The sequence below is a fragment of the Anomalospiza imberbis genome, chromosome 2 (assembly GCF_031753505.1).
Source record: "Anomalospiza imberbis isolate Cuckoo-Finch-1a 21T00152 chromosome 2, ASM3175350v1, whole genome shotgun sequence".
Taxonomy (NCBI): Eukaryota; Metazoa; Chordata; class Aves; order Passeriformes; family Viduidae; genus Anomalospiza; species Anomalospiza imberbis.
The window spans coordinates 75,142,864-75,167,813 of record NC_089682.1 but is presented as its reverse complement, the minus strand read 5'-3'; the positions used below and the strand labels follow the sequence as shown (position 1 = coordinate 75,167,813).

At 39.5% G+C, this 24,950-nt stretch overlaps 1 protein-coding gene across 8 annotated transcripts in view; it reads right to left on the bottom strand.

Moving 5' to 3' along the window:
• The window catches only part of TSPAN9 (tetraspanin 9), a 166,595-nt gene that overhangs the window by 44,759 nt on the left and 96,886 nt on the right, over positions 1 to 24,950 (bottom strand). For 2 of the 8 annotated variants that reach the window (XM_068182883.1, XM_068182886.1), the window contains one exon: positions 12,792 to 12,851. The exons of the other annotated variants lie outside the window; for them this stretch is intronic. In XM_068182883.1, coding sequence (XP_068038984.1) covers positions 12,792 to 12,851 — 60 coding nt within the window. The remainder of the gene's footprint in view (positions 1 to 12,791; positions 12,852 to 24,950) is intronic. 8 annotated transcript variants of the gene reach the window in all.

Here is a 24,950-nt window from a genome sequence, read left to right as displayed (position 1 = left end):
TTCGTGCCTGGAAATCTCAGTAAATATTTTACTTAAAAATCCATAGATGTGAAAATCAATTCAGCAGTGCAACTAAGCTTACACTTATTTATTGTATGAGTCTCTGTATATTGCTTTTGTCCTGACCTTTCATAACTAATTTATGTATTATTCACTTTCTAGTCTTCATGTTTTATCTTTCTTAATGAAATGTGGCAAAAGACCTGCATTTAGAAATTCATATTTTCATTTCTTGTTCCTTAAGCAAGTCTTTCTCTCTTTAAATTAACTCCATGCTGAGTAATGCCAGTGAATGTGGGGCTACAACAACACAACAAATTTAGAAAGGAGAGATGATATATACACAGCTGAGAGGTCTATTCGGAACATGGAAGGCTTACTGAAAAAGAGAAGCGAAAATCTCATTTAACCATTAGTCAATAGAAACCGAATTAGGAATCCAGTTTGATCATGCTGCAGCAGAGGAGTTAAATTTAAGCTTTATTTTGTCCTATGGAGGTGAAGAAAAAGGAAATAATAGCAGTTTCTATCAAATAAGTGGTAGATAATGAGTGCTAGAAAACTTCTGAGCCATGATGACCTTGGTGACCTGAGAATGAAAGAATTCTGTCATTCTGCAAAATGTGGGGGGGAATTGAGTATAGTGGTTAATAATTAAGTTTGAATGTTGGGCACTTTCTGAGACATCTGTTTTTCTTTAGTGGTATGTTTTGACAGACAAAAAATCCCAACCAACCAAACCCTAAGCTAAGAATTCAGGATGCAAAAAACTGCAAAGTGTTAGAAGGATTGGGAGTGTGTGGTCTCTTGCTCATATCCTTGGATATCCTGTTCTTTACAGCACACAGTTAACTTTCAGCCAAAATTCAAGTGCTCACCCAAAACATTTTCCCAAGCTTTTAACTAATTCCATTGCCTGCTCTGGTCACCAGGGAGGAGATTGAGAGAAAAGACACAATGGCAGAAGACTCTGTACCAGACTGTCGCCTATCTCCTCACCCCATGGATGTCTCACCCTTATCTCAGTATGGTACACACTGTTCACTAAAGGAGGGGAGCAGGGCAAAATTAAAAAGCATCTTTCAGCCTTTCTGTCAGGAGCCTGTACAAGCCATTCATTTCAGCTTTGCCCAGGACTGCCTTTTATTTCCCAAAGCACATTTCTGATGGTCTTCAGGTTAGGGCTGATGGTTTACTCAACTTGTGGCTGCACTGGCACATGTGAAAAGCCACCAGTGGACTCTGACATTTCAGCTTCTCCTCTGTCTTCACTACTGGAACAAGGTCACCTGCACAACTGCCCCACCTAACAGTGACAGCGGAAAACACTCTGCCGAAGCACTCCTTCACCTAAGTTTTCTGTCTTTCCAGAGTTAGAATCAGACAGACACCATACTCCATGTTTTGCTGGGACTCTGTTCACCCCCAAGCAGTGTAGGTACATACAGCAATGACTGCAGTGAAACCTTTTCAGCAGCTGTAGAGGAAGCAACGTTATCATCTACTTTGTAAAAACTCAATCCAATTTCTTTCTTTGCACACCAGCAAACAGCTGCCTTTGAGATAGAAGTTTCAGAAGTTCTTTACCATAGGGTTTAAATTACATATGAATTATTCCCAATGAGCAGCAATGACAAGAAAAAAGATAAGTCCCTTGCAGACTCTTTTCCTCCCATTAAGAGAGTCAAAGGGACATACTTTAATAAAGAGAGCTTTCCCAGTTAAATTCCTGTGAATTATTTTTTCTTGTCTCAGATGTTTAGGTGCACACCCAGCCCTTAGATTATACGTGTGCATTATCAGCAAGAAATGGAGAATCATTCCTGTAGGGAACTGGAATTACAGCAGAGTCTATCTAGTCAAGAAGAAAATGTAGAGCCAGACAGCTACTGTTCTCTCCCCTTGGAGTGTTCACATTTGGAGTTTGCCTGCAATACAGAATACAGTTTGTCCATAAACCAGAATTTATGCACACAATTGTCATCATAATTCTACAACTAAAGTCATACTAGATGTATGAACACAGACTCTCTGAGCACAAAGCCCTCTCTCTCACGTAAATAACCTTGCTTTCCTATAAAAACATAAGGAGTTCTACATTTGATTTTCTACCTGATCATTTTTCCATTCATCTTGAATAAGGAGGTACTAATGATGTTCTAAGCAACAAATTTATGTGTCCTTTGAAAGAAAAGTAATTCTAGTTATACTATCTTATACTGCGTTTCTCTCTGTGCATCTGACTTGGACAAAGGCAGAAGTGCTGCCTTCCTCTAGATATACATCAACAGCACTGGCACAGCAAGTATAGAGTTCAGCAATTATACCAAAATACCACATCTTTTGTATCAAACCCCACCAGTGAACACCACTGATAGGACTGCAAAAGGAAACAATATATGCAGAGAGTTACAAATTGAAAAGGAAAGAGGGAGAGAGCAGCTAAGGAAACACTGGGAATAGGCTAAGCTCTCTCAGGCTGCAGTGGGCTTGACACAAGGAAAGAACAACCAAGTCTGGCCCCTTCATGCCAGTAAGCATCCTAAGCTGTGAATAAATCAGCCAACTACAAATGACAGCACACAGATACGGGTACAGAGAAACAGATCACTAAAAACACACGGCTTTTACAAGTACCTGAGCCAACTGACAAAATTGTGAAGGAGTCTGGGGGCTTGAAGCAGAGCTGTGAGACACACGAACTGTGAAGCTAACATGAGTCACAACCCAGCAATCACTCATCCCTTCCCAGCTTTTCAGTTCAAAAGCCAACGACAGGCTGAAATGAAAAGTTGTATTCAAATCATCAAAGCAACAACAAAGTATTGAGGATGCTGTGTGCACCTATAGTCCAAAGCAGGGGTTTCTTTCTTATTAAGCTTTCTGAGGGCAGAAGAAGATCTGTTTGATGTTTTCAGTAAGAAAATGCAACCTGAAGGAATGCCAGCCTGTCCGAATTATTTCCTGGAGGAGCAAACTCAGGAAAACAATGCGAAAAGGATCGTGTTGATCCCTTCACTTCTCCTTCCATATTCTCAGCCTCTACCCAACCCCTTCCTCTTCTTCCTCCTCTTATTTTCCCTCCTCTTTTCTTTTAAACCACTGCTCTGTGGCACTCAACTTTTTCCATTTCCCTTTCTGAATACTTCACTACAAGCATGTTGTCTCGCTGCTCTGTTCCCTCAACACACATTATGTGACTGCTTTGCATAAGAAAGAATGAAAGTGCCTGTCTTATTACTGAGATAACTAGCGAGTACACAGGTACATGGGCTGTTAACAATTCTCAGACAGGGCAGAGGAGATCTCAAGTGCCAGGTCAAGGAAAGGGAAGGGAATTGCCACTAGGGAGTTGACAACTCTACCCTGGACAGAAAGGTTCCCTTGTGTCCTTCATCACAGAGCTGGAGTTCCTTCTGAGAGCTACTGAACACATCCGTGCTCTTCCCATAGTTACAGTGAGTGTTCTTTAGCTGCTTTTATTCACCGGAGTTAGGAAAACGTGTTGCAACAGCTGCACTGGTAGAATAACCAGAACATAAATACTGTCAGTGTTTAGCAAGGCTGAAATTAAACCACCTCGGACTAACAGAGCTGAAGCAGAGTTCTACATGCACACTGAATCATGAGAACTATTTAATTCTGAAGTGTGACATACCACAAAGGGATTATTTTCTCTTCACCCACAAAGAAATAGTCTGAAACCTTATCTCTAAGAACAGTCTTTTACATGTAGATGATGTTAAATGAGAACTTCCCATACTGGTAGCAGGAAAGGGGCAAAACACCTGGAAAGCTGTTGCATACTGTCATGAATCACTTAAAAAATATCTGCCACAAATACAAAAAATTAAAATACTTCCTTTATGGTGCTAATGCATTTCATATGTATCTCTCTCCTCAGTCTTAGATATTCTTTCAGTACTCTATGGCACCAAAAGCTTAAAAAAAAAAGTAACTGGAAAAAAAGCCCAATACAACAACCTAGAGAGAGCTATTAAAAAGGAGTAAGAGGTTCATATGGAACCTGTAATTTTAATAGCTAATTATTTTCTCAGTTTTCAAATTCCAACACGCATAGAACACATTTACAGTTAATAAACACGACTAAAGAGATTTTCTCAAAATTCATAGCTGTCACAGATGGCAACAGTTATACCTTTCAGCCCAACTGCAACAGCTGGCTGTGTGAACTACAAACAGCTGGATGGAATCCACTTTCAAGGCAAGCAGTAAAAACTATGGACAACCATACTACTGGTTTCTGACAATCGAAAAGAATGCCAAGGAAAACATAAATCAGAACAAAGCATAACTGAACTATTTCAAAATCTACCTTCTGAAGAGCTTCAGTCTATCATCTCAAAAAGCTGCCATAAAATATTATTTATAGAGTAGACAGAAACACTCTTGTGCAGGACATACAGCACTAGTGCATTCAGTTATGTATCTGGGAGGAAGATCACTCAGAATAAACTGCATCTGGGTCCATCACACCCAGCAAGAGTTATAGAGCTCTACAAGATTTAATCTTATTATAAGAAGGCATATTTGCTATAATTAATGTTGTTATTTTAATGTATTTGACTTCTGTCCTAACATCAGCAAATTAGATTTTGAGATAAAGTAAGTTCTAACATCGATCCAACTTGAGTACTAATATTCCTTTAGTCATTAGAGATAATAACTCATTACACCAGACAACAGAAACATGTCCATCAGGTTATTAAAAAATCAATTTGTAATACATCTCATATGACCACATCCTATGTAAGTTAAGTACTACAATCACAAGGTAAGAAGAGAGATAAAATGAAATTCATCAAGTGCTCTACTTTGTGCTGGTGCAGTTTCGGGTGCCTCAATATATGAAAAATATAAAATGTCCAAAGGAGAGCAATCCTCAGATGGAGAAGGGTCTGGAGGTGAAGGCATATGAGGAGAGGCTGAGGTCACTTGGCTAGTTCAGCCTGGAGAAGAGGAGACTGAGGAGAGATCTCATTGCAGTGTGCAACTTCCTCAGACTGAGGACAAGCAGAGTGGCAGGCACTGATCTCTTCTCTGTACTGACCACTGACAGGACCCAAGGGAATGGCCTGAAACTGAGTCAGGGGAGGTTTAGGTTGGGTATTAGAAGAAGGTTCTTCACCCAGAGGGTGGTTGGGCACTGGGACAGGCTCCCCAGGAAAGTCATCACAGCACCAAGCCTGACAGAGTTCAAAAAGCGTTTGAACCACACCCTTGAGCACATGGTTTGATTCTTGGGGTGTCCTGTGCAGGGCAAGGAGCTGGACTTGATGATCCTTGTGGGTCTCTTCCAGCTCAGGTTACTCTGTGGCTCTAAGTACTATCTCTGACACTCACCTGTTCTTCATTATTACCTAAACATTGGATTTAAATAATAAATAAATAAATAACCACTCAAAATGCAATGTGCACTAGACTTTCACACACTGGAGTAAGGGTGCATTTCTCATGCTACTCTGCTCCCACTGTAGGCAGGATTTGTCTAAGTTATCAGATAATTATTCAGCCAACACATTTGACTGCCTCAGGCAATGGCCAATCATATCTAGTTGAATATGAGCATATCCCTTACTGTGCAAAACTGTAAGCTGAAAAGTAGAGTAGTTAGAAAACATGCATTTGACAAGAAAACTCCAAACTTCTCTATCTTTGAAAGATGTTCATTAATAAATTCCAGAAGAAGGTTCCTCTTATCCAAGAAAGATCGTGTATGACATATCTGTGCATAAAAGAAGGAATCTTATCCTGTACATACTTAATTAGGATAATAAAGCCTTTGGGTTCTGTGGGACCACCTCTGCAAATAAAGAGTCCTCAGACAAAATGCAGGAATAAGTCCCACTCTGAGAAGTCAATTGTTTTCTTACATAACTCATAATGAACTCCACAGGAAGGTCATAAAAAATCCCCAGTAATTCTACAGGTAGCTGAATTTCCAGAATGCTGGGAGCAAGACCAGCTATTAACTCAGGACAACATTACTGCAATGTCAACTGTAAAGTGATCATCTGCTTCCTGTAAAAAAGAGACACTATTTTACTTTACTTGTCTCCCTTACAATGCAGACTGCTTTCACAACAGTTGGAACAGCAGAATTCTTCATCCAAGAAGGATTTCTAGGGTACAAGCCTATCCCCATATGTTGAATCACTTAGAATAGACTGCATTTTAACTAAAAAATGCATTGTGCTTCCTACTCGACAGTGACGAGGGATATTTACAGTGATAGGATGTGTGGGAATTGTTCAAAGCTGCCTCTTGGGAGGCTCAGAATGGACATTAGGAAGCATGATTTTACTGAGAGGGTGGCCAGGCACTGGAACAGCCTTCCTGCAGAAGGTGGCCAATGCCTCAAGCCTGTCAGTGTTTAAGAGGCAATTTGGGCGATGCCCTCAACAATTTGCTTTAACTTCAGGTCAGTCCTGCAATGGTCAGGCAGTAGGAATAGGTTGCTATCGGTCCATTCCAACTGGAACACGGGCTGGAGTTCTATATCTGCTTTTTTCCCATTCACACCAACCAGTTGTGCCCCATTTCTCATTCTGGAGTTACCCCTGACAAGAAGAAGAAGTAATACATTTGAAAGAGGTGTAGTGAAAGATGCAGTGTATCTCCAAATGGCTGCCAACAGGCCTGCTGTTCCTGCTCCAGGCCACTGTGCACTTTGCCTCAGAGCCACACAGCTCCATGTTTCCTGAGTGCACTTGCAGTGTGCAATAACCTGAAACGTGACAAGTCTCCAAATGCCGAAGAGCATTTAGAGGACTCATAACTCCAAAACTATTCAGTTCAGGCCTAAAACCATACACCTTTATAGTGTTACTTTCTGTTTCATAACACAAACTTTAACTGCACATTTTACAAAGTTCTCCAGAACGGGATTTAAACTTCCTTTTCCCAGATGATCCTTCTGAACTTTAGAAAAGCCAGGGTACCTAATAAATATGGAAGTTAGAGGTAATGTATGGTATGAAAGCTGTGAAATAGATTTGCCATTCCAAATACATCATTTCAGGTACAACATGTAAGATAACCTGCATACTGAAAAACACAAGCCTGACTGAGCCCAAATAATGCCACGCTGTTCTTATCCAAATCGGAAGCACTACAAATTAAGCCACTTATTGTCAGCCCATTAGCTTGAATTTAACTGATATGGGCATGCTCATCATTTTACAAGTGACTATTTTACATTGATTATACAATCAATGAAAGCTTTCTTGTGATTCCCAGGAATAAAACCCCCCATAATCTACAGTCGAAGAAAAACCAGAAACTCAGAGGCAATTAATGTCCAAATAAAAGGATTACATTTAGCTAAAGATGCACCTATACCTCAGGGTACCTGACACACAGAAATACTAATCATGCAGATCTGATGAACAGAAATACTGAAACTGATCTTATGTGCAGAAGCAACAAGCAGGTCTTGAAATACACCAATGCTTGCTATGGCTCTCTGAAAGACTAGTTAATAAAAGGGTAGTTACTACACTACCCAAAGAATATTTGCATGTCATTGCAATCACTGTATCTTAGGAAGAATATTGCTGCAGAAGCAAGGAATTGAGATTTACTTCATTTGTGAATCTGTGTTGAGAAAGTTGATTATTCAGATGTGGCATTTACAGGTCTGACAAACAAAAAGCAGCAAAATGTTGAAGATGAAACAGACTGAACAGAACGTAACAGACTGACATCAATAATCAATTTCAGATGGTACCTAGGTTAATCATAAGTTGAAATATAGACAATATTTCTATACTCCATAAATAAATGCACCTTAAACAAGGTGAGTAAATTCACTTGCTTTTGACCAAGATCCTTTCTCTTCTCCATCACCAAAAAAATATTTCCTTTTTAATAAGGTTGCATTTTCTAAAACTAAATTACTTTCTCATCCTCTGCAATGCAGAGCAGGATAGAAGCAAGATAGAAGAAATGAAGAGCAAATGATGGACTTGTAAGCATGGAGATGGTATCAGCACTGGAAAAAGTCACACCTGAGGAACAGATGGGTCTTTCAAGCTACAGGTAACAGATGGAAGTAACCAAGAACATCCTGATGAACCAAGAACCAGCCTGATGGCATCTTTCAAACAGTAAATTAAAAAGTTTCTGATTAAGTTTCCTACTTGGATGTCTCTTTATTTTTTTTTTTTGGTGTTTTTTTTGGTTTTGGTTTTGTTTTAGGTTTTTTTTTTTTAACTTTTAAAATAATAAAAACTGTAATTATAAACCAGGAATCCTTTTATTGATTTACTGGTCTTTCAACCATTCCTTCAGAGCTATCTGAAATATAGCAGGAAGGAATGAAGCCACTTTCCATTCAGAACACCTGCATTCACAGAGAATGTTTTCACACAATTCTTATCTTGCTTTCAGGGAGTTTTTTAATGTCCCTGCACAACCTGCCAATTTTAGTGTGTTTACTGTTTGTCACTTTTTATTCTCAGTTCAAAATTTTTGCTGGGGCGATGTTTCAGTTGATAATTGCACACTAAAACAAAATCCCTTGGCCAACAGCATGCCATTATTTACACAGAAAGATGCATATTCTTGTCATAAAGATTATAATTTTCCACGGCAAATCAACCTCCCCTTTCTCCCATACCCAGCAAAATACCACTGACTTATCTCTAGACACGTTAACTTTATTAACCAATAAAATCCCTCCTTACTTTGCTCTCCCTCCTCTGAACTAACACAGGGGCACAAAATGGGGATTGCATCTTTGAAAGGAAAAGCAATCATTATTGACTGTTGCACTCTGCATTCTGCTCTGTGTTTTCCCTGCACATTATTAAAGATGGGAAGCTAGCAGACCAAATGGAATGGTTCTCTAGGTGAGATCCAACCGTGAAAATTGAAATAAAACTGGACACTAGATAAAGAGACTGCACATCAACAGTGAAGATCATGTTTGAATTTTCAGTTTATTTGAGTAATGAGAGGCAACTGATTTCATGGCAGAAGTTGCACACTTAACGAGCAATTTAATATTATTTTTTATCTCTACATTCAGGACATTATCCAAAACCTCCCAAACTTCACAGCTTCTACAAAACGTGATGTCCTGGGGAAAGGACAGATGTATCAGATGATGTTCTGGAAGCAAAAGCAGATGGAACAACAAAGCAATAAATGTATTTTCATGGATATAGTTTACACAGTCAGAAGGGGGGGGGGGGGGTGTGACTGCATCGATATTGAGAATCTATAACCAGTTAATGGGAGGCATTTTCTCTAAACTGGATGTTTTCCAACATTTTCCCCAGAAATAGGTATCCTCACTGAGAGTCACTTAGCAGGCTGTCACTGCAACAATGTCATTAACAAACATGTAAAACATAAAAAGAGAATGTTGTAATTTACAGCATAAGAGCAATATTGCTACTGCTGATCTGGGATGCAAAGCGTGCTTCCTATAACCTTCAGTACCATTGTATCCAGCTCCATCCTTAGAGAGATAAACTAGCAATGGGTGCAGGACTGATTTAGCACTTCGAAATAATCTTATTCCTTCAATTTTACAGTCCCATTTGCCTGGCAGAATGCCACCAGAGTATGCAATTTAATACAGTCATTGCTGTCACAAGACGTACGAGATTGCTCTATCCATGGACTCTCTTCTATATATAACTGATAAGAGCTTGCATAATTAAGGTTGCATTTATAAGTCTCAGCTATGTAACTAACAGCTCTTTGCAGTGTGCTTTCATTACACATGAAACTCAAGCTTCCCTCACAACAGTAGTTTTTCTTCTCCAAGAATATTTTGTTGTTGTATTTATAATGATCTTCAATGTTAGCAAGGGCTCTAGATTTAAAACCTGGTGTAATTTCTTTGAACTTTTAATATTAAACTGCAGATGTTTTCTTCATATAGAAGATAAACAGAATTTTATATGAATGTTGAACAAGGAAAAGTCTGGGTATTATTGTTATTACATCCTGGATTGTGAATCAACTGGAGTCTCCTTTGCCTGAGACTCATCAAGGAGTCCATCTCACTTCCTACACAGCAGAAAAAGAAGCTGTCAAAAGGAGGAATACCTGTAAAGCTACCAGTAAAAAGAGGATTTTGTGCATACTTGTGGTACCTTTACTCCTAGAGGAAACCAAATGTATCTAAATGTGACAGATGACTTTCTCTTTCCAGGCAGTAAGAAACTACTCATAAGAACAAATTTTGAGATGACAAATACAGGAGGTACAACTGCAACTTTTGCCTATAATTCACATGGCTTTCTCCATCAAAGGAACTCTGGTCTGACTGCTTCAGTTGTGCACTTGGGTAGTAATCCACAAAATGACACAAAGCTGTTTCGAACCATGAAAGATAAGAAGACTCCATTAACTTATAACCTCAACTTTAGAACAGTCCAATTTTCTTCTTCCTTGGCACAAGACAATGAAAACAAGTTAGGTATTAAACACTCAGTACATCTCTTACAATTAGTGTTGTACAATCAGTTTCTAATCACAGTACCTTTGCAGGAGAAAAGGTACCTGTTTAATTAGAAATAACAGTTGCAGGATCTGAGGCATGCCACAGCTTTACCATTACCCGACTCACCTGAATTTCTATTCAGCAGTATTTATTCTTCTGTTGTTTCTAAGAAGTTGACAATAAGCACAAAAAATACCCTGAAAGTGAGCACTGGGTCTTCTAGCAAACTTCTGCAGCTACTGGAACAGAATTCAGTTCACTGGTCCTGATTGATGGAGCATTAGAGTTATGCAAGGGCTTCACTTCCAGAGGCTTTCAGGAGAAATTTTGCACAGATTCTACTTTGCTCATTTTTAAATAATGTTAGAAATAGTCTATGAACGTCAGACAAATATGGGCCAATTTTGACCCTATACATATCCAAAGCACTTGGAATTCAAGTGAATTGAATTCTCCATTCTGAAACTCTATTTATTGTCCAAGAGCCAGTAAGACAGAGCTCTTTTGCTTCCTTCCCCTGTTCCCAGGGGTAAATATGCAGTTTGAGTGTACAGCAATAACCCTGGTAAGAAATTTGTGACTGTTGTCCAACCACCTTGCTTTCCCTCCCTATAGCATAAATTCCTACCATCACAGAAATTAAAATACTTGATTCTTAGAATAATATTAGAAGAGCACATTGTACCTTACAGCTGACTTACCACTGATGTGAGTGCATGCTGAGACTTGAAAAAGATGTTACAATGAGACATCTGTTGTGAGTACCCAGGTAACCTCATCTGTAGGTAGTGTAATTTGCATTTATTTATCAATCCAGATACTCATATGGCTTCCTCGCTGTGTTACTAAGGCATTTCACAGGTATCAATGAATTTTCCCAGGAAATACCCTTGCAAAAGAAGCACAATTATCTCCAGGTGAGAGGTGAAGGATAGATATACACAGCAACAGAGTGCACTGCGGAAGGTCAGTCTGAAACGACCACTGAAAGTCTATGAAACAACAATAATCAGACCAGAAGTCTCCCAAAATCACAGACTGGTTGTGACTCCTCTCATGCTTGTCCTTCTTCTCATGGTGTTTTGGCTGCGCAAAAGTCAAAAAGAAACAGTAACATGGCCTTTTGTGTCTCAGGCTAGAGACAAAATTACTCCCTCTGACTGAAATAAACATAAAATGTTAAGAACGCTGAGATTTTCTGTGTCATGCAACTGCAAATAACCTTAGTGTGCATTTATCCCCAGTATTCACGGCGAAATGCTTATATGATAATTCTCCTACCAACCCCTACTGCTGCTAGTGGTAGCTGTGAGAGATGAGTAACAGAGGCTATTTGCATCATGCAGAAATAATTCTGCAGCAGCTCCTACTGAGTTTATAATATTTAGGAGCAAAGACAATATCAGTCTGCAATTCAGGAGTTTGTTAAGAGTCCTTGCCCTGAATGATCAATTTTCATCAGCTTTAAATCCAGGCTGGGTATATGACAAATCTAGCTGCTTCCTAGCAAAATCTATGCAGATGATTTGAAGAAATATAGGGATGAGAGGAATTCAAATCTAAAAAAACAGTTGTACACCTAAAATCATCCTTTTTTTTTTTTTTTGAGAAAGTGGGAGATCAATTATAAATAAATGGAGTATGTTTTCATACAAAGCATTACTTGCTTTTAGCCTCTGACCTTCACAGTAGCATAATGCTAATCCTTCCTGGTTTTCATCCTAGACCACTAGGAAAAAACCCAATGCTTATATTAGAAATTCCCTCGCTACAAATAGCCTGATAACCCTAGGAATGACATTGGTAAATTAGACTATTTATGGCTTGGTTTTGATGGGCATCTCTTTGGGAGCATAAAACACAGACTTCATGGGTTTGTAGTGCTCCTAGCACTGCAAAACTACCAGGAAGCTTAGAGGTGTGAATTGACTATAAAAGCAAAGCAGACAGAAGCACATATTTAGGCTCAGAAAGGAGGTCCCTCAAAGCAGGAATTCTCACAAGGAGCTCATGGACATTTCTGAATAACAACATCCATACTTCTGTACAGACCTAGATGCCTAGCATTTTTCTGGAGAGTATGAGAGCTTTTTTATATTTTTCATGCTTGGTACAAAAGACATTTAGTTTGATCCAATCTACCAGAGTGTTTTATGGCTTACACAAGTGGAGGGCAGGTCTACAAACGCGCGCTGAACAAGCCTTTCTGCACCATAACACATCCCATGTTGCTCGCCTGAACAAGTCTAATGGACTTCTTCTATCCTGAGTTCTCACCCCATCATCAAGCCTGAGAAAAAAGTGGGCTCACCCTGTCCATACCAAATCTGTCATCAGAAGGACTGTAGAAACAGCACAGATGTCCATACAGCTTGGAGGATGAAGAAATAAGAATGCCATTTAATAATCTGTGAGCTCTCAGCAACACACATGACAGCTAGCTTTGAGAAGAACTTCTCAGGTGAACTGCTTCCCTTGAAGCAGCTCATTAATGATCAGAGGCACACTTAATGAGTTTGAAGCAGCACAGGTTGGGGATGACATAGCTCAGGCTGTCTTGGGGAAGACACAGATTCAAGCAGCAGCATTTAGTCTCTGTCCTTCCCCATCAGACAGAACATATTGAAAAAAATTCTAATTCATAATGGCAAAAAATTATCAGGACATCTCCATTTCACACCAAAGAGATACCAGCTTATGCAGGAGCTGCACCATAGCATAGTCAGTGTGTGCTCCTCTCATACCTTTGACAGTACTGTAAGCAGTCATTAAAGCCACTCAGCCAACCCTTCTGAATAGCTCATAAATCAGCACCACAATTCCAACATCTGCCATTGAGACAGCACATGAAACTAATGGGAGCACTGAGATTAGAACATGGTACTTCTCTGGGTCCTTCCTGTGCCAGAGGTAGCTTAAAAGGACATACATAACGCCCCTGAATGAAAACTAGACAGGTCAAAAAAGGACTTTACCTTACAGAGATGACAAAAATAATTCCACTTGAAAATATGGCAGCTGTAAAGAAAACCAACACATCATCCCAGCAATGTTCCCATCGGGATATTGTGCCTTACCGACGTACAGCATATTTAACTATTTCTGAATGGGAACACAGAGCAGCATCTGCTGATTCCCAGCATCAAATCCTGCAGCAAACAGCCTCCCTTTAGGGTCACCCAGTTGAGCCTCCACCATGCCCAACTCCAACACAGATGGCCAGACCAGCTCAGCCACCATGGTGTGATATAAGATTCCACAATCTGGTGTGACAAGAAACTGTTTCTCATTAAAATTCTATAAATTTGCTTCAGTATGTATTTTCCCACAAAAGATCTCTGGATGATTTATGCACCCCAAGAGTCCCCACATCACTTATTCCAACCATCTACTTTCTCTAGCAACTCTTCACCCTCATCTTCCCCTCTGGTAAGCATCTGGAACAGATGCCAGACATAAAGGATCTTCTTTTCTCATCCTCTGACACTTTTTCATGTGGTTTGGATAAGAGTTTTCACTCTTATTTATCAATTCAATGTCACCTTCAGCCCCTGTCCCTCCAACAGATGAACCACTTACTGCATCCCTCTGGAGAACTGAGCACCCTGGACCCATTCCTTTCTTTCCATCATCAACTGCGGAGAAACATTCATGAGCAGTAAACGTTTCAGGTTTTTTAAATGTTCAAGAATTTACTACAAGAGTGATGACACCAGGGAGAGACTTTGTCCTTACATCTGTTTTTTTGCTTCCTCTCTCACATACATGAACTCACATAAAAGATAAAAGTGCTTTCTTTCCCCTACATGCACCCTTTAATTAAGGAATGTTCCTTTAATTTCTTGTAGTACTCCACACATTCTTTTGATGCACTACTGGATCACTACTACAATTTTATTAGTACTCTGCAGCAAGCCTTAAAAGGCTGCAAAACAGAATGATGCCATACTTTTGATGTAGATATTGAGTGTTGCAATCCCTTCCTGCACAAAGGTGGCTGCCTGCACACAATACATACTCCCATGAACTTGTTTATATCCTTTGTCTTTCTCTTCCACAATGACAGGCTCGTTGCATTTCATTATTAAAGCCCTTCAGTTTTCCCAAGTGTAAAATATATTAAATGTAAAACTTCAGCAGGATAATAAACTAAGTTAGCTTCAAGTCAATACTTCCAGCCTCAGCTTCTGGCTTTAATTCTCAGGTCTACCACTAAGTGTCAACACTTGTACCCATCTCTGGTGCTGATATTCAATGGCCAGCAACTCGACCCTGGCCACATCCTTTCAATTATGCTTCCCATCTTTCTTACTTGTACAGTGCTTGTAATTCTCTGGCAGAGGAAGCCATTCATTCCAAATATTCTTACAGTAAACATGTCACAGTACCATGACAACAGGTACTATGGAAGTGTAAAGTGATAGTAAAATGTTATTAATGTATGTATGAAGATGCCATCATGTGAACTTGCAAGCACATTTTCAGCCCTGGAAAAGACACAAGAACCAAGAAATAGTGCTGCAAGAAAACTAGAAAGGGTATAATGAAGGGTACAATAATAATAATATTTTTTTTCTAAGATCAAGACAGAAACCATTTATTTTTCCTGAAGTGCTAATGCAAAACATTACTGGCATTTTTACACTTCTTGACATTCATCAGTACTAAGAGTAGTAATCAAAGTGTTTTCCCTCCAACTGAATGAGACCGAAGAGAGAAATAAATTCTCACACTGAAAAAATATAGCAAAGTACTGACATATTCACTTAGCTCTAAGTTTATGTTTGACACTCATATTATTAACTTCCTATTCATCTAGAAAGAAAATTCCTTTATAACAAAATCATTTAAGTTCTGTGCAGCAGCAAAACTTGAATTTAACACTGAAGCCATAATACAGGCCTGCACATCTGTACAGCCAAACTGAGCAATCACCTCTTGCAGCTATAAAGTAACTTCTGTCTTTCACATTTTTGCAAAGTGGAGGTGTGTAGAAACATAGCTGGGTAAATTGATTTTGGAATCAGGCCAAACTCGAAATTAAATGCTTTGTGACAGCTGTCACTATTAGTCTGCCATGCATCAGAGAACATCAGGCCATACTATGACTTCAGCTGAAGAACATACATCCTTTTGTCTAAACTATTGACTAGTTCAGTGCTCTCATGACAACTCTCGTGCACATTTCTTATACCTTTAATTGATATCCAGCAGGACGTTACACATGAAATTCCACTTGCTTCTTTCCTATGAGTAATATAAATACTCATAAGGTCTCAGCCAACTTTAAGCCTTGCCAGGTAAAATGCAACAGTACAACTCAAAAGCAATCTCCAGACCCCCAGCAGCCACTCCAGAGGCCTTCCACTACTTCTGTGGATTTGCAGTTACCATTGTTTGCTAGTCTACCAAAAGAAAACCCATAAACACCTTTGGAGAAAATTATGCATGACTGCATATTCCCATTGCTTGTACCACAAACTTCCTTCAATTTGCAAACTGGGCAAATAAAAAACCCTTTAGTGAAAAACTCTCCATTAGACTGAGCAACTTGCTTTGCTGACAGACAATGTGCCACTTGTAGGGAGAGCTCTGGAACATGTTGATATACATATACCAAATACAACTGATCATATTTCTCCACAGTACAGTTGCTAAAATAGCAAATTCAAGCAAGATGGGACCAAATGTTAAAATTATCACAGAATACAAAACATTACATCCTAAGGATTCTCAACATGACCAAATACTTTATTCTTTAAAGCAAAAGAGGCAGCAGATCCTTGAAGACAGACATCTGAAGAACTGCATCTGGAGGACAGATAAACAGCATGTGGGTCATAAGCAGAATGCTGTTACAATATTGTTAATCAAGATAGCTCAGCCTGATGTTTTCCATCCCTTTTTCCACAGGAACCAACTAAGAACTGTACTGTAAAATTTTGTTCAAATTAGCTTGGAAATGGACATGGAATTTAGCTGTAATAGCTTGTGTTTGTGCCAAGTATTGCTGCTGTAGGACATTCCTCTTGTTAATGTCTTTAAACTATGAGAACGCTGCAATTACTCTGCATTGATTTTAAACGCAGGCTTAGCACAGTAACGTCTCCAATTTGTAAGCAAAACATCAGCATTGTAAATCAAACTGTTAAAGTCACTGTTTGAGCCAAACATGAGCAAATTAATAGAGAACAAGTACGGAGATCTGTCTTTAGATTTCTATACATTAAATCTGTGGACTTTGGCACCCACTGCTGTGTGCTTTATGTCAGCCACACAGCAGAAGAAGAGAATTGCTGAATGACAGTGGCTTTACTGCTGTGTCCCTCGCTGTTAGTCCATACACACAGAGCTGAAAATGACTTGCAGGTTCTTCTTTCTGCAAGGTTAAGAAATGCAGTCATAGGAAAGCCATTTTTTTGACATTACAAGCCTTTCACATGCAGCCTTACAGTGGAAATGGTGTCAGAATCTCTAAATACTGTGCCATGAAAGAATGCCAGAAGAGCAGAATGTTGAATGAGCAAGTGATAATTACTTGATATAAGACTTGATTAGATCAATATCTCTGTGTAATGTAACAAAACACGTCATAATAGCACAGATGAAGCCTCCAGTGCACTGTCAAGGCAAGGAAACTAGAGACATTGATTATATATAGAAGTTTCTTGCTCAGAAGACTAGAGATATCTTAAGGTTAAACTTGTGATGCATACAATAGCAACACCTAAGAAACAGGCAATGAAGTCAGAAAAAGATTCCAATTAAAATTAGGTTCTGACACCTTGTCATCCACACCTGAGCAAATGTGTCCGGCACAAAATGAAAGGTTTATTTTAAATCTGCCAGCTTCCAAAATGACACTATGGTTCCAAGAGATGTGCTAGCTTCCTGATTTTTGCCTTATCCATAACAGATGGGTCAGAAATTTTTTTGTGCGTGATGTACCCCAGCACTGCACTGGATCTGCCTGGGCACTCCATAGACACTGGAAGATCTCAAAGGTGCCTCTGGTTTTCTCAAATGTGTGGCTAACACACAGCCATAGGTGGGGGCAAATGCAGCCAGTCAGACAAACCCCTAATCACGGGGAAGAAAGAAAAGAATGAAAAAAAGGAAAGAAGGGAGGGGGGAAACACCTTTCTTTTGAGTGTCAGTAGCAGAGAAAGAAGCTGTTGTTGCTGCACTCTAACCAGGCAATGACTGCAAGGCACTTAATTTTCCAATTAATTAGATCCTAACTCTAAATGTAGAAGTAATTGATGTGTCAACACAGACAAATGAAACAACTCTCAACATAAAAGCAAGGACGTAGCTCTACCCCTCAGTAGTGGATGATGGATTCTATGATTTTTTGTAAAGAATTGCGTCAGTGAGGTGAGAGGCAATGCCACTGCAGCTCAGTAGCCATGTAGTGGCACGCTTATTATATAAGGTGCCTCCACATCTTTCCACACTTTTAGCAGGCAACACATCCCTAAAAACTCACCACCTTCTTCAACTGTAAAAATGCTTTTATTGTGTTTTCAACATGTGGTTCACCTAAGTATTCATTGACACCATAATTTTCCAAATACTATTTGCTTTCTTTTGTCAAACACACTGCATGACATCAATTCAACACTTAAAATTGCAATGAGATTTTTACAAAGAAATCTTCTTTTAAAAGCTCTCTGAAAAATAGCAGCCAACTGCCCCCAGTTAGCTTGACTGTCACCAACCAAGACTTAAAGCACTAAGAACTTAACACACACCAGTGCACCTGCTACTTTCCCTTAATTTCCCTTTTGCATCATCCATTGCCATTTAATCAAATTTCTTAACTACAGTCTTTATGGGGCAAGGGATGTTTTCTTTGCCTTCATCTAGAATGACCACTAGAATGGGGAGTTTTACTGGGTTCTACAAACCTTAGTGAAGTAATAAAGCTGGCAGAAAGAGGCATGGGAAAGCCAATGCAGGAGTTAGTTGGGAAGCTAACATAACATCACAGCAATTCCTCTCTATCGTTTTTTTTGTTCTGTAAACATACACCCACATGTGTGCATACACAAATGCAGAGTTAGCAAGCACTATCAATAATTGTAGTATGCTTTTTTGTAATGCTAGTCTCTTTTTTTTTTCAATCTTACTAAATTACTTACTCCAGGTAAGAAGCTTTTGACTAGCTTCTAAAATGCTTGATGGAAAGTTGCACACTCACTGGCAACTGAGGCATTAAAAACAAAAATACTCCCAAACCCTTCACTAAGCCGTGCAGCTGCTACAGGTCACTGGCAACGTGCTGTACAATACTTCAGTTCAGAATACCTGAGTTCCTACCATTCCACTACCTTGCTCATATGTCACTACTAATCTCCCTTTGAAATAAAAATGTATTAACAGGATACCAGAAATTCAGTAATAACTTGGGGAGGAAAGTTTTGTCTAAGGTTAAATGAAGGGTTTAGGAAAGTCAATAATAGATGATTTTTGCTTTATCCACTTAGTGTGTGCTGACATTAAAGCAAGGCATCATCCAGTCATTCAGCATCTGAAATATAAAAGTTAGCAGGCAGGAATGGGAAGGAGCCAGATGGCTCCAGGGATGACAGGCTGGTCAAGGGATATCCCATCTTTCACCTTATCTAGGTCAATAGTTTGAAACACACTGAAAAATTTCCCAGTTGACAGGAAAGGACCTGTGGCCCATCACAGTCCCCATGTTGTTCACAGCAATTGGCAGCTTTTCTGACATTTAATCAGCCACATTAGGGGATGAACAAGGAGAAATATTACCTCAACCAGTTCTCTCTGGAACACCACCAGGATGAGATGCACAGGTGTAGAAAGCTTGCTTAATAGAACCCAAATTCCTCTGTTCTGCAACCAAAGGATATCTGCTTACACTAAGGATAGCAGTTATCTTTTCACCAATTATGAAAGCTTCAGCACAGAGGGAACAGAAAGGAACTGCCATTTCAATGAGATAAAAAAATTAGCTCAGCCCATTCCCCTGGCAACACTGTCTTACTTAAATGTTTTCCCAATTCTTAACACACAGCACTTGAGACAGATTAAAGGCTGATTCAAGTCAGTTCTTACTTCAGCTCTTTCTGAAATTGTATAAAAGCTCATCCTCCTCTCAAGTTGTTTAAATACCAGGAAACATGACTTTAGCTCTGTGAAATGCTGGCTAAGGGAACACCACGCTTCCAACTTCCATGACTTTGACTCCTCTTTGTGCATACATCATGTACAGGAGGGGTTACACAACGGTTATTACAAACCCTCTGATTAGAAACCCCTTCTCTGGGCACACATTACAGCAGGCCTAAATGAGTATGAATGAGAGCAAATTCCATAAGAATCCATTTCTACAACACCTAGTGGAAAAGTTCCGTTCTTATCTCCTCCACTACCAGCTTTGAAACACCCTTTGCTACAGAATCATCAGTCGCATGTGTCACAACCCTGCAAGCAGCAAAATTGTGGTTTCTGACTTTATCAGAGCACGACAGACAGAGCAGAAAACAAAGAACAGCAGCATTCCAGAGCCCACTTCTCTAGCACACAGTGGGTTTGGCTTTGCCTGTTTATGGACCTCCTAACTTCCAGATGTCAGATTCAGAAGCACCCCAAATATGCTAGCTTACTCCCTTCTGCAGGCATGGACTAGATCAGCCAGCTTCAGGCTGCATGATTAAATCCAGGCTCTGGCTGATCTCAAAGTGTTTCAGAGCTACAGAGTAGCTGTTCTAAAGTATATGCTTTAGATACTGGGCAACTGAGTTCTTTCCTAATAATAGAAAGTCTTCCAGAGAGAGCAGTAACACATCTTATTTAGCAAAGTACAGAGTGAACAGCTCTGACTTGCAATAAATTTTATCTCCCTGTTAATTTGGGTATAGTCAAAGGGGCACACAATCGGAGACAGCAGCCGAAGAAACTTACGATAGAGCTGAACATATTCAGAAATGTATTTAAAATTTAATCTCTGTTTAGAGGTTTTCACTTCAAGATGCTGGTAATGGGTAGAACAGACAAGCACTGCACCTGGCATTCTCCATTTTATACATCTCTAATTCTATATATCTATCTCTACACATTATCCACTCTATACATCTCTGGTATTCTCTGTACATCTCTATTACCTGGCATTCTTCTAGTCAGCATGAAAGGTGCTGACTAAGCATTTGCTCCTTTTGGGAAACGGCTTTCAAAAGTAACACGGCACAGGTGATGGTCTGTTTAAAAATCAAACCCAGACTCTCGTAGGCTTGTGTAAGAAATTTTGCTGTGAGGGGAAAAGGAAATAACAAGGCATTACTGGCATTACTGTTTGTTTGCATGCAATGGCATCCATGATGGGCAAAGCACTGCTCTAATTCATGAGGAAGCAGAACTCTTGCCCTCAAAACCTCCACATGAAAGAGGATCTCATTTTACAGAACAACTAATAAGAATTGGGAAGCATTTCAAGAGAGTGCTGCAGTTCCTTGATAAAATCTGCTTTGAAGTACATTGCCTTGCTCTCTCCTCCACAGCTAAAACTTGCTCCTTGCCATTACAAGCAGGAACAATGTTATTGACCCCTAGGGTTCTTAATCCTCTTTTTTGTATAACTCCCTCACTCTGAATGCCCCTTTCAGCTCTTTCGATAAATTGATCGATTGGAATAGAAGACAGCAAAGTGCTGAGGCATGACTCATCTCCCACGGAGCACACAAGGAGCTGAGCACAATCAGGCAATGGAGGGACTTATTCTTAGAAGTCTTCCAGTTGTTACTATAAGAGAAGTCTCTTTCACATCCAACCTGTTATTAAAATGGCCCAGCTACTTGCTTTACAAATGGACTTAGCCTTTTACTCTTTACACCTGTGTTTACAGTAAAAGTTAACAGTCAGGTGCTTCTAAAACTCATATTTAAGAATGCAAAAACCAACCAAATACACTATAAAAAACCCCAAACAAACAAACAAAAAACCCCACAAGCAAAAAACCCACAATGATATTTTGTATTAACTAATATATTCTGGATTTTTTTTGTCTTCAGTTCTTACATTTTTTACTCCTGTCTCAAGCTTTTCTGCCAGGGCTAATGCTCTGCCTAGCTTTTTGGTTTGCTTTCTTTTCAGGTAGTATCTTGATCTGAGAACCAGATCAAGACCCTAAGATAACTGGAGAATTAGGGTCACGATATTTGGCAATATTGAAATCTTGCCATTTCTAACTCCTACATTGATCTCTTATTGTTTGCTGGTAAAATCATCCCATTACTGGTTTCAAATTGAGCTTAAATCTAGTCAAGGAACATCAAGAGATGTCTCTTATCTACCCATGCAGTGCTAGCACACATTTAAAAAAGAGGTACTACACAAAGAGAAGGAATTTATTTCAGACTAAGAAAGCAGAACACCGAAACACTAATGCTGTTGAAACAAACAGCACAAAATGAAAATTCATTATTTCAAGGGTTTAATAGAAATTGATTTTTTCCATAGCTTTGAGAGACTGTCCATTGTTTAATTTAGTCAGAAGACTATGAGCAGGCACAAACATCAACCAACCAAACTCCTTTGCTTATAAGGACTCATCTCTCCTCTGCTTTTTCTCTTCCCTGCATCTCTGCTCACTGAGCATTGTAAGCATTACAACACAAGGCATTCTTCTAAAAGTTTAAAACCTAACATTTCCAGAACATATAAAAGTGGAGAGTTGTTCTCTTGGGTGGTTATGTTCAGCTGCTCAGTAATGGGATAACTAAGGATTCAGAACTGAGGACAAGAATCATTAAAAAAAAAAAATCAGAGCCTGAGTAGCTGAAACAGTGAAAATATGCTGGTTTGCCTCTTACACAAAGGAAATAAACCCATCATCTGCTAGGATGGATCATTTCTGCAAGAACATAGTTAAATAAAACATAAAACTTACTTCCACTCAGCAGACAAAAAGCAAAGGTAGATCCCTGCATTTTGTCAGCAGTCTGGGTTTTGACCAAAAAAAAAAAAAAAAAAAAAACACTGAGAAAGTTGTGCTGAGCTCTCCTAATTCAGAACAAGCAATGAGTAAAGAATTATTCTGTTTCTGAGGCTAGGCTATTTTAAGTGCCACTTGTACTCACATTAGGTATGGGGGCCATGAGAGGCCAGTGGGGGAGAGATCTTACATGTCCCTCACTGCTGGGCCATATGCAGACCAATTTCTGTAGTTTGCAGCAAATGACAAAACAACTTTGTTTTTTATATATTGTTGCTCAAAGACAAGCAATCATCAAGTTACGCAGGGAATGACTGAATGAAAAATCCACTTTTGCAGGGATAGTTAACATAAACTAGCACAGTAAAAAGTAACTATACCCTAGGACATTAATATAAACAGCAGATGTATTTATGGTAAGTGTTCCCCAATATCACAAACAAATAGTGAGATCTCCACAGTAGCTGGAAGAGAGCCATTTGAGAACCAGATGGTTTAAAGAACAGTTCAGGGTTCTCTTCCGGGGACTTTTTCAATCAGATTATATTCTTCTAAACACTAATCCCAAGATAGCAACCCTCTTTTCTTTGCTTTCAGATACAGAGGAAAAGCTGTCCCACCTAAGCTACCTAAAACCTCTGTAGCACTTTCAGTAGAGCAGGGTAGCTGAACTGAGCACAGCAATCACCAGTGACATAAGCACCATTCCACCCCATAGATTCACACAGTGTCCAATGGGAAATGAATGAAGTGGTCAAGATGAGGGACTACCTGTATTCATCAAAGCATCTTAAACTCTCAAACAAAGTACTATTCCCCCTTCTGTAACCACAGACACCATTCCACGCTCACCCCAAGCCATGCAGAACTGGGCACCAGGAACTCTGACCCAGAGACCAAGCAAAGATCATGAGCCCCAGTTTGTTCCACAGTAGGCAAAATGGTAGTGATAATCACAGAGAGTTTTGTCTGTATCCATTGTTTCAGTCAGCCACACACTCCAACACCAGCTTGGCCAACCTGCCAATCTCAGCTTTGCTCTACCAGCTTCCCCATCTTCTTTGGCCTAGAAGCTCATGAGGTTCCACCTCTCCTACATTTCTTTTCCCTTCCTATACCTTGTGAATTAACTCACCAACCCCAGAATGAATTCCACTCATGTTTCACCAGCAAATGTCACCTCATCAATCACTCTGCTTGCATGTTTTTATCCCTTTATCTGCCTCATCCTCCATGTGTATAAACTCCCAAAACAGACCCTGCCTTTAACTTTGCATCTACACAAAACCATGAACAACCAGGCACAGATCTCTAGGACTCTCTAGACATTCTACTGACAGTTACATTAAGAGTTTTTTTCTCTTGGTCAGATAAAGGAATCATCTCCTCCTACAAACCTCAGAACAATAATAAGTAATAAAGGTAGCAAAAGCAAGAGCCATAGCACTGTGTGAGATCCACATTATCAGCACAAGTTACAGCAGGGAAAATACCTGTCACCTAACTGTAACACCATGTTTGAGACATGGATTGGAGAATAGTCTGCCCACTCAGACACGATGTGGAATTTAAGAAGGCACAACATAATTACCCGAGCTGGTCTTGGCTAGGAGGCCAGGATTAGCACTCCAACACTTCTGAAAAGTGGCCAGGAAGGCTGTTTCACCTCTCATCCAAAGGAAATAAAAACATCATCTCCTAGATGGCCCCCAAACACTATTTGAGGCATCATTTTTACAGAGATTTTTACACAGATTTTAGAAAAGTGTCTCTACTGATACACCTGAGTGATTTGCAGCATCAGTGCATCCCTTAGTAGTGCATTGGACCAGTATCAACCCAGAAAACCAAGTGCTCTTCCCTGTCTCATAAATAACACACATTTAGCTATCTTAGATTTTTTGTAGATTTTTCAGCCAGTTACACAGAGACATTAAAGGAAACAGTGACCTAATTTTGACACTGGTTTCATAATGTAAAGATAACCTAATTCTTCAGTAGTTCCAAAACTCCTCTTCCTGATAAATGACCTTCTCCCTAGAGTATTTAATATTACTTTCGGCAATTAGAGGACTGAACAGAATATGCAAACTGGAAATTAAAAAGTCTTGCTTTTCCTTTAGATCAGTTAGGATGATGTGCACAAACACAGAAAAACAGTGTGAATTTTACTGATGTGCTGCTCTGCATCCTAAGATATGGGCAATCAAATCTCTTGCTTCAGTGTACTGAGATCAGGGGAAAGAAAGTTGTTTTCCTCCATAGTACAACACTAGTGCTTTGCTGCATAGAAGTTCCCTTCCATTTTCTTAAGCACCAAAAGGTGTGGGCTCTAAACAGATCAAGAAAGGTGTTGGTACAACAGTTCCAATTAGAACTGGTGGTACAAGAGATCCACTTTCCATTAGCAAAGACTGTGGCCAAAGACATTCAGCAAAGAGCAATATGACAGATTCCCACCATATTATTAATCTGATCAAAAATAGCTTACATAATAATTTTAAAATACCT